A 12,716-nucleotide genomic window follows, 5' to 3' on the forward strand; every position below is an offset into this window, starting at 1 on the left:
AACGATGCATCCTTCACCTGAACGTCATTCCTTTGGATCCATGGTTCTAATGGTCTGAGGGACAGCCAGTCCACTATAACTGCAGCTTTAGACTCTAAGTTAACCAATCAATGCTTATCCGAAACGAGGACCAAGCAAAGTGCACCTGCTCGGTTTTGCCGTGTTCTATTCACGTTTTGGCTGGTGTCATTCCTGAATTTCCCTTCTGGATTAGTGAAGTATTTGAGATATTCAATGATCTTAATCCATGTCTTAATGAATCTGAATCACTTGATTGGATCCAATTAATCCAATCCTCAAACGGGCCAAGATATAAAACCATCCATCTGTGATTTAACATGACCCTTTAGAATCTAGAGGGTCATGTTAAATGTGATTTAACATGTTAAGTGTGATATAACATGACCCTCTAGATTCTAGTCATGTTGAATCACAGATGGTTGGTTAAATATCTTGAGGTTCTTGGTTTTATATCTTGGTTTTATGTGCTGAGGGATTAGACACCTTCCAGAGCCTAGAAGGTGTCTAATCCCTCTTGCTCCTGTGTTCCAGCAAACAGAGGATTTAAAAACAAGGCGTCATTCTCATGGTGTAGCCGGTCGACTCTCAATACACTAAAGATGACGATCTTCGGAAGTGGCCTGTAAATAAACATAGATATAGGGTGATAAGCGTCTCAGATCGGCACATGGCCCCGCTATCAGGTAACTGACTTTGTACTTGCGGGGGGCAAAAGTTTAAAAATAAACACACCCCCCAAGACTGAAATCTGCTCTTACTTGCGAGCTCATACCCAAGTGGTGCATCACAGGTCTGTTGGACTAGCGCTCGGACGAGGGTACGTAATGTGCATGGCTTGGAAAGCCCCACCGCCGGCTAGACAACTGTTTTAATGCCTCCAGTGATATAATTACACCTGCGGGACTATTTGATTTATGACGTAGCTACAGACGGAAGGTAAACCATTCAACCATTCTTCTTTTCATTTTTTTTATGACTTAATAATCACCGGTTTGAGAATAAGCATGGATATTATTACAGTATTGATGATAGGTGCAATTTATATGAGTTATTGATTTGTTTTGTGATTCTTGGGCTGAGATTTGGATAAAGAATTATAACGCATTTTATTCACATCATATATTTTCTAATGCTTATGGTGATGTAGATTAAACTTGACATGGTGACTAAAGCATTTATTACCCCTACATTACTGTGTTTTTGTTTGTAATAATTTATCTGATATTTATGTCATTATTATTGTCTATCGTATTTGATGTGGCATTGCTTTGAGTCAGTTTTAATCAAAATGTAGCTTTTATATCTCCCTAACTTTATATGATTTGGAGTGCTTCTAATGCACTTCGTTCAAACTGAATTATGACACCTTTACGCTTCTTAAATGCTGCTATAAATAAACCAACTGAAAAAGGCCAGATCAAAACAAATCTGAAGTAGTGATCCTACCAAATCTTGCATGCTAGTTTTTAGCACGCAACCTCTCGTTGGTCACGTGGACGACTCCTAGCTGTCATAGCAGGCTGGATTATTTTAAGATGTGTGGGTACATCTTGGATGGCAGTGGAAACGCTTGGAAGGCCTGGGAGATGTTTGTGGCGTCTAACAAATCAGCGAATGATCCCCTTTAGGTCCACTCATCATAACTCTCCTGTCATCCCCGTGTTCACCTGCACAAAGATCATTCTATTTGGTGATTAGCATTTTTTCGCTCATCGCGTTTTTTGAGCTGACTGTGGCGGTGTTAGTAAATCAAACAGGTGCAGTTAACCAATAGTAAATAGTCCTGGCTAGAGGTTCCATCTGGGTTGCCCTTCACTCTCCAACAGGAATGTTACTTATGCAGGTCATGGGTGAAGATGTGCTGGTATTTTTCCACTGTCTGTGCCACAGGCTTGGTCTCGCAACAACATATCACAAGAGTTAGATTTGTATTGCAAGGTCACTTTTTCCTTATGGTTTCTCGTACTGGCCTATAGAGATTGATATAGTAGTCTAGTACACTAGACGCAAATGATAAAAAAAAAACATAAAACATTCCACTACAATATACAGGATATATATATATGATGACATAATACCAATAAGACAGAATAGTAAAAGATTGATTTAAATATAATAATAGTAGCCTACAGTATGACAGGACCGTGCAATGCATATGGTTCAACATGATTTTTTATGACATGAAGATGTCAGCAACAAAAATCGAAATAATAATATGAACCCCATTAATGACCAATTGTTTTGGTTGTCAGTGATCATTAAATATTATGCCAATGGTAACTTTGAGTCTAATTAAAGAGTTTATAAGCAATCAAGGCTTTCAATATGGAAGCATGTATTATCTAAAAGCCTTAATCTCAGTGGGTGGAAGAAGCATGGTTTCCTGTTGATAAGGTGGGTCAAAAAGCTACTTTAAATACACTCACCAAGTAGTGGCGAGGGGGTATTTCTGGAGTGAAAGATAAACAAATCACCTGAAGTGACAGCTAGAGGGTGATATTGGTCTTGGATAATCTTACCAGAGAGTAGAGACACCTTTAGATAACACCCCTCTTGCCATACAGCGTTCATAACTGTCTTTTGTGTTTTGCTTAACGAAATTTATGTCATGTCAAGTTCATACTTTCTTTTGCAGGCACTGAAAAAAGACATAGCAATTGCTCTCTGAGGGAGAAATTACATCATGTAACCCCAGATCAACAAACCCCCCACAGTCGTCTACTACTGCTAAGCCCTTGGTTGTAAATTAGTCTGGAGCTTCTATACTGGGGCTCAGGTCCCAGCCCCCCTACTGCCAACTTCCAGAGACACATTCGTGGATATCCCTATGGATCCTTCAGCTAATCTTTCAGACAGTCGGTCTGAGTCACTGAAGACTCTCTCTGACACGCATACTGAGGAAATGGAGCCTTCACTTCCCAATAAAACCACATATGTGGAATCACTTGTTTACAAGAGACATGCAGAAGCTGTTGCGGATCCACCAAAGCCCCTTTGCTGTATGAACAAAAGCGTTTCCAAAAGACCTGAAATTGAAACCGTGTCCGACCACGATTGTTTGAGATCTTTGTCGCCAAACGGTACCTCGCCAGAATGGCGTTTCGTAGACGACCACACAAACCTTCAACCAATTTCAAGTGCAGTTAACTGTCACCGGAAAAAGAGTGATTTGAGCGTCCATAAATATAGTACACCTTCCACAAGCAACTCACCTCAAATTACACGTTGCCTTCCATCAGCCCCCAGTTGTCACACAGTGCCCTCAAAAACCCTCCCAGACCTCTACCATAAAGAAGCAGCTGTACATTACAGTCTGAAGCAAGATCCCAGTACTAGTAAAGCTCATAGGATGGTGTCACCTACTTTAATCAGTTTGATGGATCGACCTCAATCTGATCAAACGGACCCTGAGACTGAATGGACCCCCTGCAGCCTGGAACACGACAGTAACAACATTGATCCTTCCACACTCTTATCAGATCTTTCGAGTGGTTTGACAGAGAGCGACTGTGCTGTGGAGCATCTGTTTATCTTGGAGAGTGAGACACAGGACTTCCTCAACCTCAGCAGCCAATCCAATCCAGCCTTGGACAACCAGATATCTTCTGACAGACCCTCAGTGTTTCCCCAGAGCCTCTTTAGTAACACACTTATCCCCAGTGAAGACATTTTGCAAGGGGCTATGACTGAATCCCATAACCATTTATTCAAAAATGTGGACTTGGATTCAGACTCTGAACCGTGTACCCAACAAATTGGGCTGGAACCGCCAACTGGAACAGACAATGCCTGGAAGCATGTTACGCCAGTGGGTGAAACAGGGTCAACCAGTCATGTAAATTCCCAAGTGGTGCAAAGCGACAACCCCATTGATCTATGGATGGACGCCTGTCAGTATATGTCCAGCGAGGACAAAGGAGCCGGCAAGCCAGACAGCGAGGGGATCATTGTGGACCAGTCGGGGAATTCAGCATTGAGTGAAGGGGCTGATATCACCGCCTGGTCCTGGCCTTGTCCTTCTGCAGACAGAGAGATGTCCGGTCACCCCTCCATGGAGCAGGGTGATGCAATGCGGCGTGTGTCCAGCGGTGACATCGGCGTTTGGGGGCCTCCTCTCATCGAGAGGTGGTCATCGGTTGACAGCTGGGAGACGGCGCTCTCAGACTGGGCTGCCATCATCGCATCTCCCCCGGAGGAGATCACGGCCGCCTTCACGGAGATCGGTGCGGAGATAGACGCCCTGACACAGGCGCTCGCACGGGATTCAGAGGCGCGTAATGCGATGGCGTTGCTAGTGAAGACAACCGGCCACGTGAGCACACGGGAAGATACACTCCTGAGGGGCCGGGAAGATACGGGGTTGTCTGACGTTCACCCCCAGATGCAGATGATGATGGACGTCCCGGATCAGTCAGTGGAGTCACAACCCAGTTCTGACCTCTGCGTAAGTCCAGTCGGAAGCAATTCCACCATCACCGCCCTCTCCCCTAACACACCAACAGATCCCGCTGTCGTCGAGGACCACCTTGAGGTTAAGCCAGAAAGTTCAACTGCAACTCCAAGAGAGGAGAACAGGCATACAGGAGAGATCAAGAGCGCCCGGGACCAGGACTCGATTCCCCCTGTAGACACACATTCATCACCGAGTGTATCCTCTGTTATGTTGACCTCTCTGGGAGAATGCTCTATTGACGTAAGGACAGCTGCCCTGATCTCCGGACATCCCGGGATCCTGGCGGTCCTGGAGGAGTCTGATCCGGATGTGGTCCAGTTCCGGGGATATGTTGGTCCAACGGACAGAGATGGTGACACAAGCAACGGGGAAGACCACGTTTGGCTTCACATTGAAGAGGATGTGGACGAGGACTTGGAGAGAGAGTGCGCTCAGACTGAGCTCAAGTTTGAAGGGGTAGGACTACTTGTTTACTTTGGGGTTTCCAAGTTATCTAAAAGATAATGTTGTGTTTGTGAGATTGGTGGCGGCAGATAGTTGTGCACACACACAGAAAACCTATGCAACAGTGTTTCATATAAACAAGAGCTAGAGAGAGAGAGAGAGAGAGAAAGAGAGAGAGAGAGAGAGAGAGAGAGAGAGAGAGAGAGAGAGAGAGAGAGAGAGAGAGAGAGAGAGAGAGAGAGAGAGAGAGAAAACGAGAGACACAGCGAGATAGAGCTACACATACCTTTAACGCTTACCCACGACTGTAGCCAAACACATAAATCGACCCCACGTATAAATGAAACCAATATACCCACGTACGCACACCGATAAATATCAATACGTCTTAGCCGATGCTATAAATATTTTATTATAGGAAACATCCAGCTGGCCAGTCAAGCCAAGTCACGACGGGCATTCTCCTTCTCAGATGCGAAGCACGTGCAAAGAGATGCTTATCTGAAAATCATAGTGCACGTCCCTTAACACGTGTCACAACACTTGTGAGTCATTATGATTCGTCAGCCAGGCCGAGTTTCCAACTCATTAGCTGAGCGCGCCAGGAATCAGGGCTCTGGAGGCTGAAGCGGACGATGACAAAATGTCTCTATTTTGTGTGGATCTCAAACAGCTGAAGCATTGGAGGGGGGGGGGGGGGGGCTGGGAGAAAACTTTAGATAGACAGAAATGGTGTCTAATAATAGCGGGATGGGAGGGGGGTATGATGATAATAGCACGGATCCCTTGGGTGTCACGGCTGAGGAGGGTGGGGGTACGAGTGAGAGAAGACCACAGCTGAGTTCTGAAACCTGACCCCCTCTCCCTTCCCCTCTTACTCTCTCTGTCTCTCTCTCTCTCTCTCTAACTCTCTCTCTCTCTCTCTCTCTCTCTCTCTCTCTCTCTCTCTCTCTCTCTCTCTCTCTCTCTCTCTCTCTCTCTCTCTCTCTCTCTCTCTCTCTCTCTCTCTCTCTCTCTCTCTCTCTCTCTCTCTCTCTCTCTCTCTCCCCATGCCCCTCTCTTTCGCTCGCTCCAATGCCCACATTCTTATACACTCTACCCAACCCTAAGCACCTCTTTTAAAAACCCTGCAGTCCGTGGGACACGAGAGGACACTCACTTATCTGCTCATGGGCATAGAGGCGTAGTCTGAGCGCGTATAACAGTCAAGGGGATTCACTTGCATGTGGGACATATGGACCACAGGCTGGTAACTGGAAGCATGCAATTATCGGAGCTTCAGTTTAGTAGTTCTATAGAAAGGTACGTGTAAGAAACATCAAATATTTGTATACATTATAATGTATATATAAATATATATATATGTTTATATATTTATTTATATGTCAAAGATTATGCAAAGTATTGTAGACCTAATGACTCAAAATAACCAAACTTGTCACTATTGTCGTAGCTGCATTAAGTCTGAATCAATCCCTCCTGTATTTACATGTAACTGTGGGTCCATTCATGAATGGATCCTTCCCATTTTCTTTTTTAATTGAATATCTCTCTTCCGTTCACAGCCTCACGGAGGTGCCGTGTATAAAGTGACAGCGGAGGACCTCGTCCCCCAGCAGGACTCATCGGTAGCGGACAGAGATTTACGGCACGGTGCGTCAGAGCTGACTGACTCCCCTCCAACGGTTGTTGAGTCAGAGACGCTCGAGTCAGAAGCTGCCGGAGAGGAACCCTACTGCCTCAGCGACGCCACACATACCCTGAGGAATACACACGTGCCCCTGGGGGACGCAATAAACCAAGCGTCACATGAAACTCCTCTGCAACAGAATGTCCTGTGTTCCAGTGAGGGTCCTGCCTCTGCTCTTCCAGCAGCGCCCCTCGCTATTGGCAGCCGGCATCTCTGTGTGACCATTAACGGTTTGGAAGGAGATCAAGACTTCGCCCGAGTTGAGGTTTTCGATGACAACAAGGAGGCCAGCTGTCCTCACACAAAGACCTGTGTACCTTTGCCAGCCCTTGAAGCCCCTGGTAGGTCACCTTTGCGGCGCTGCCACCAGAATAAAACACAGTCCACCGATGGGACTGAACATTCAAACTCTGAGGAGGAAATAAAGGGAGAGTCGCCGGTTAGCTTGGACGATGATGTTCTTCAACGAGGCTTGTGTCATTTAGGAGGCCGCTTTACGACAGACCGCAACGCACTTGATATCAACCAAGATATCGAGGCCTTGAGTAGAGAACTGGCCAACCTGGTCTCTGTTCCCGGGGCTCATTTCCTGCACTCGGAGAAGAGACGCCTGGCGTGCTTCACGCTAGACTTGGTGGATCCGTTCTTCCCGAGGGCCACAAAGGACACGGCACCCCAGGGACTGCAGAACGGGGACCGGCCCGGAGCCGTTGGCCAGGAAGATCTCACGATGCCTCACAAAATGCACAGGAGCAACTTGGACTTTAAGGCGCGACCAAAAAAGGTCGGGCCCACGACTGGGCTGCATCCTGCCACGCCCACCTGCAAGAGGCAGGAGAACCTCTCTGCTAATGCCCCGGGGCAGCAGCCCCCCAAGGGGCATGACAACCACACCAAGGTTGACCCATTGAATGGACAGGAGGGTAAGGAGGATGGCGCCGTTACCGCGGTCAATGGCCCTACGGTGAGCGACGTGCCCGTCGCCAAGTCATTATGCAAGAAGAAGAAGAAACACACCACCCAGAATGCAACAGTGGTGAAGATCGAGCCGGAACCGCCGTTGGTGAAAGAGGAGAAAGGCATCAAACAGAAGGCGATGGATGGAAAGATAAGCGCGTTTGAAGCAAAGTTCGGTCCTAAGATCAGTAAAACGAAAGATAAAGTAGCAGTTATTTCCGGTAAGCTGGAAAGTGCGCAAGCAGATGGTCTTCAGCAGAAGTCACAGCACCCTGAGGCTAAAGCTTTATTAGGGAAAGAGCCTCCAAACAGGGGAACCCACGTAAAACTGCAGGAAACCCCTCAGACGAATCAGATCAACGAAGACGCAGTTAAAAGGAGGCGCCTCTCGGAAAAGAAGTTTGGGAAGATGGTGAGTGCTCTGGAGTCTAAGATCAACAAGACAGAGGTTGCTACGGCGCCGAAGAGAGAGGAAGCCAAGGCTGGCGCTGATACGACACGCAGGAAGGCCTACAGTGATGTGGTCAAACAGAAACCCCCTAGAGAAGGTATTGGCTAACTCTGCACACATCTACAATCAATATATTGAATGGTGGAGTTAATTGTAACAACCGGTCGGGTTAGGGTTAGGGTTAGGGTTGATTTCCAACTTGCAGACTCAATATTACTGCGTGTGTTATCTATAATTTAGATTGTAGTGCACTATGTAAAATACAGCAGGCTCACTCGTCTCTAATAATTCCCCAGAGCCCAAGGTGGTGGTGGTGATCCAGGTGGAGCCGGTGAGCGGAGACCCTCTGAGCTTGTGTCTGTGGTGTCAGTTCAGCGGCGTGGTCAGCGACCACACTGTCACCTGGAGCCGAGAGGGCCGCAGCCTGAGCGAGCTCAAGAGGAGGTACTGCCCCGCCAAAATGAAACTGAAAATGAAATAAAAAAAACAATAAACGTACCCTAACAACAATGAAAATAACCCTCATCATCATCCTAACCATCATCATAATAATAAACATCATAATAATAATCGTCATAATTGTAACGCAATAATTGTGATAACAACAATACTAACATTAATATAAATTACAACACTGATGCATGCATGATCTATGAGCAGACTTTAGCTTGACCGTGCCATGCCTTCAACATTGACATTCAGTAGGTGGAGAGCATCTCTGCTGTTAGTGAATAACTGGTAAACGAGTGGTTTGTTTGGACCTCAGCCAAACAAGAGGGTTTGTTATACTGTTGTGTAACTGATCTATACATTATATAAATATATGTATGCATCAGTTACGCAACAGTACCACAGAGCATCTTATATATATATTTTTAAATATGCATAGAACTTCTCTTATATAACAACCAATGGATGTTTTACCCCTGCTGGTGATCATTTTTGTTAATACAGTCCACAATATCCAAGTAATATTCATATGAAACATAAATGTCTGGCGCTTGCTGTTCCTTCGGTTCTCAGTGGAGGGGATGAGAGCAGAGTCTCGCTCACCATTTCTAAGGCCTCTCATCAAGACTTGGGCAAATACCGGTGTGTCCTCACCAGCCTGCATGGATCACTGAGCCTAGACTACCTGCTCACCTATGAAGGTACGTTTCTATCGAGGAGATACCAAAGCATTAAAACAAGTGAAAAGATTTTTACATTTACGGGCATTTAGCAGACGCTTTATCCAAAGCAACTTACAACCATTTTTATACCCAAACCGATGGCGGTGTCAACCATGCAGCTACTCGTGAGCAGTTGAGCAGGGCTGTCTCGACACTCAGCTAGTAGGAGCCAGGGATCGAACTAGCAACCTTCTGGTTACAGGTCAACCTGCTCTACCTCCTTGGTAATAAAATAAGACTTGCTAGGCAAACCTGTAGGCAACCCTGAGCAGGACGCCCTACCAACACCTACCTGCTCAATAAGAAACAGGTCCTTAGTAACATCACTGTAAGGAGCTTTGGATTAAGTGTTCGCTAAAAGCATATAAACAGCAAAATAAGCAACAATTTGATGTTTTCCTTTTATTCAACATGAAACCCTGCAGTGCTGAGTCAGATCGTCGTCCTTGCAACTCCTAAAACCATCCCATGTGAGTCGTCATATAGCGAGTCAAAAATCGGAACAAAAATCGCCCTAACTTTCCAAATCACCCTTTGAATTTCCACAACAGTGGACAATAAAGATCAATCTATTACCTCCATGCACAGTTCAATGTGTCCATCCCAGTTGACCGGCCTTTTCCCACAGCTTCCCCCGCCGACATCGTGGGCAACGAGGAGAACGTCCGCTGCTCCCGGCTGCTGTTCAGGGAGGACTTCCTGTCCCAGCAGTACTTTGGGGAGAACCAGGTGGCCAGCATCGTCACGGAGCCGGTCCACTTCGGGGAGGGGATGCACCGGCGGGCCTTCCGGACCAAGCTGCAGGCCGGCCTGGTGTCCCAGCTGGAGCCGGGGAACATCTGCGTGCTGAAGGTCCACACCTCCATCACCTACGGGACCAAGGACAACGACGAGCTGGTGCAGAAGAACTTCAGTCTGGCTGTGGAGGTGCGTCTATCGCTGTATCGCCAAAGGCACTATAGCTCTGGTTGAATCGGCAAAACAATGACTTCCTACTTCTTTTTCTTAAACAAAGGAAGGAAAGATTCGAAGGACAATTAGTAAGGACTTAGGAAAAGACAACTGCGATGCGATAGAGAATCCGAACACTTTTACTTATGCTTTTACTTATTACTTCCGCTTTTACTTATGCAACGGCGGATGTTGTCATGTTGATTATATCTTTTCATGAATGGCTGAATGGTGCTACGCTTAAAATAGTACCTATGCTAAAGGAGGTAGGAAAGGAAACACTGCAGCAGCTTTCCTTAGCAATTAGAGAATTCGACCACCTCTTTACATGGCTGACACACTAACACTGACGCTGACGTCGTTGTGCTGCAGGAGTGCCAGGTCCAGAACACGGCCCGGGAGTACATCAAGGCCTACACCACCGTGGCCCAGTCTGCCGAGGCCTTCGGAGAAGTCCCAGAGTGAGTATCATCCTCTGGGTGTATGTGTTATGTCCAAGGATTGTCACTGGTCTCTAACGGCTAGGGGGTTAGGGTGGAGTCCCATCAGCTGTGTTTGTGTGCAAATGCGAGGTCTACCTCCACCGATACATTGAGATTTCAGCAAAGTTTTGTTATGTTTAATATAGGAATAGTCAACACTAGTGGTCAGGGCCGTTTCAAGATATAAGTCGTAAAAACAACAACCATGGGCCCCCAAGCCAGAAGAGGGACCCCTTAAAAAAATATTGAGTGCAATAAAGATATTTGCTCCACTTTTTTCTTGGTCCAGCCCCCCACTGCTGAAAATGTACCTGTAGGCATCCTTACGCAAAATAACCATCCTCAAACCTACTTTGGTTTAAAGTTGCCACTAAAATGACATGAATTGTCATCCCCACCATAACCACGCCTTTCCTCTTTTCTTTCCCACCAGGATAATTCCAATCTACCTGGTCCACCGTCCCTCCAACGCCGTCCCGTACGCCACCCTGGAGGAGGAGCTCATCGGGGACTTTGTGAAGTACTCGGTCCGCGACGGCAAGGAGGTCAACCTGAAGAGGAGCGACTCGGAGGCGGGCCAGAAGTGCTGCGCCTTCCAGCACTGGGTGTACGACAACACGGACGGGAACCTGCTGGTCACCGACATGCAAGGTCAGGGGAACGCTGCAGCATGCTGGGGCTTTGACAGGATGCGCCAAATCATTCTATCAGTCAATGAGTCAATCAATCACACTTTACTTTACGTTTTGCTTTACGTTTTGCAGGCGTGGGTATGCGACTTACCGACGTTGGAATCGCAACCTGTAAAAAAGGGTGAGTATCCTCAACGTACTCACTTTTCAAACAGCAATCCATCCTTTATCGTGTCTTACATCTTTGTTCCGCTTCGTTCACAGCTACAAGGGCTTCAGAGGGAACTGTGCCACGTCGTTCATCGATCAGTTCAAAGCCTTACACATGTGCAACAAGTACTGTGAGATCCTCGGCCTGGCCTCTCTCCAGCCCAAACCCAAGAAGACCTTCTCAGCCCCCAAACCCAAGCCTCAGCCCTCCTCAGCCCTCCCCAAGAAAAAGACATTCGGTCCCACTGTGAAGGGAAAGTCATGATGATGGAGAATCACAGACGAGATGTCTGGGACATTAATGGTATAAGTGTTGGGTCTTTGAGAAGGTCACTTCCACCGCCTCTGAGGTTTCTTGATGAAACTGGACTTCTGAAAGGGGACTCGAACTCTGAATGGGGATTCGAACCGAATGGAACTTGGAGAAGAGGACGTACAGGTTAAGAAGGCCTGGAGAAGACAATGTTATTGGAGGAGGGTCGTTTTGTCCAATTATTTTCTTTCTTGTTTCAGCTTTGGATTCTGAGGCTGATCTATGACTTTAGACGACGGTTAAGGATTAATTTGTTTCGTGTTTTGAAACATAAATATCTTTACAAGAATCATCTTGAGGTGTTATTGGATAGTGAGATAAAATGATTTTTGAGAGAACCTGACAGTGAATAAACTCGGAAATGAATGTAGCTTGTTTGTCAGCAGAACGATATACAAAGCCCAATGTCTTAGACTGAAATGTAGCAATATTATATTATTTTCTTAACAGATTGGGGAAGCTGGTTTTTTTTCTTTCTTGATTTTGTACCTCTGGCACCTTTTAAGTGTTTCTGGCTCACGTTAATACAAACACAAAACATTGGCACTTGATAAATAACAAGCCTTGTTTTAATGAAGTAATGTGTGCAATATGATTGGCAACTGATTGTGAGCCTCACTCATAAGGGCTTGGCCCCGGTGAGAATTTTAATGAAGAGGACTTGTATCAACCAAGTCCTTGAGGTCGATCGATATCCTCTACTTTTACTGTTCACTGAGTAAATATACTGATTTTTGATGAACCCGTTTGTCCCATGTTTTGTTTCATCCATCTGGTTTATATTTATCATTTAATTTTCTGTCTATCTGTTTTTCTATCTCACACACTCTTTCAAAATATATTGCTGTTTGTAAGTCTTTCTGTCAAAAGGGATTGAATCTCTTCAGATGCATAATTTCATGTGCGTAGTCTACTCACAGTGTTTAAGTGTGTGTGTGTG

General features: G+C 46.1%; 1 protein-coding gene across 2 annotated transcripts; it reads left to right on the top strand.

The window, feature by feature from the left end:
* Window positions 1-686: 686 nt before the first annotated feature.
* alpk2 (alpha-kinase 2) lies at window positions 687-12,518 on the top strand. 2 transcript variants are annotated; one of them, XM_060037942.1, is made up of 11 exons: window positions 687-838; window positions 2,657-4,930; window positions 6,484-8,113; window positions 8,313-8,460; window positions 9,040-9,167; window positions 9,614-9,658; window positions 9,817-10,115; window positions 10,512-10,600; window positions 11,055-11,272; window positions 11,386-11,434; window positions 11,518-12,518. In XM_060037942.1, exons 2-11 carry the CDS (start codon window positions 2,849-2,851, stop codon window positions 11,726-11,728), a joined length of 4,899 nt encoding a protein of 1,632 aa, XP_059893925.1. In that variant the 5' UTR covers window positions 687-838; window positions 2,657-2,848; the 3' UTR covers window positions 11,729-12,518. The 2 variants fall into 2 exon arrangements, with proteins under 2 accessions (XP_059893925.1, XP_059893924.1); XM_060037941.1 differs by having other exon boundaries at window positions 790-957.
* The last annotated feature ends 198 nt before the right edge of the window (window positions 12,519-12,716 follow it).

This window comes from Gadus macrocephalus, chromosome 19 (assembly GCF_031168955.1).
Source record: "Gadus macrocephalus chromosome 19, ASM3116895v1".
Classification (NCBI taxonomy): Eukaryota; Metazoa; Chordata; class Actinopteri; order Gadiformes; family Gadidae; genus Gadus; species Gadus macrocephalus.

Bases quoted from the DNA above. Each gene is read 5' to 3' on its own strand.
- alpk2 (XM_060037942.1), top strand. From the start codon at position 2,849: ATGGATCCTTCAGCTAATCTTTCAGACAGTCGGTCTGAGTCACTGAAG. The intron at 10,116-10,511 runs GTGCGTCTATCG...GTTGTGCTGCAG, and splicing joins ACTTCAGTCTGGCTGTGGAG to GAGTGCCAGGTCCAGAACAC. The intron at 11,435-11,517 runs GTGAGTATCCTC...CTTCGTTCACAG, and splicing joins ATCGCAACCTGTAAAAAAGG to CTACAAGGGCTTCAGAGGGA.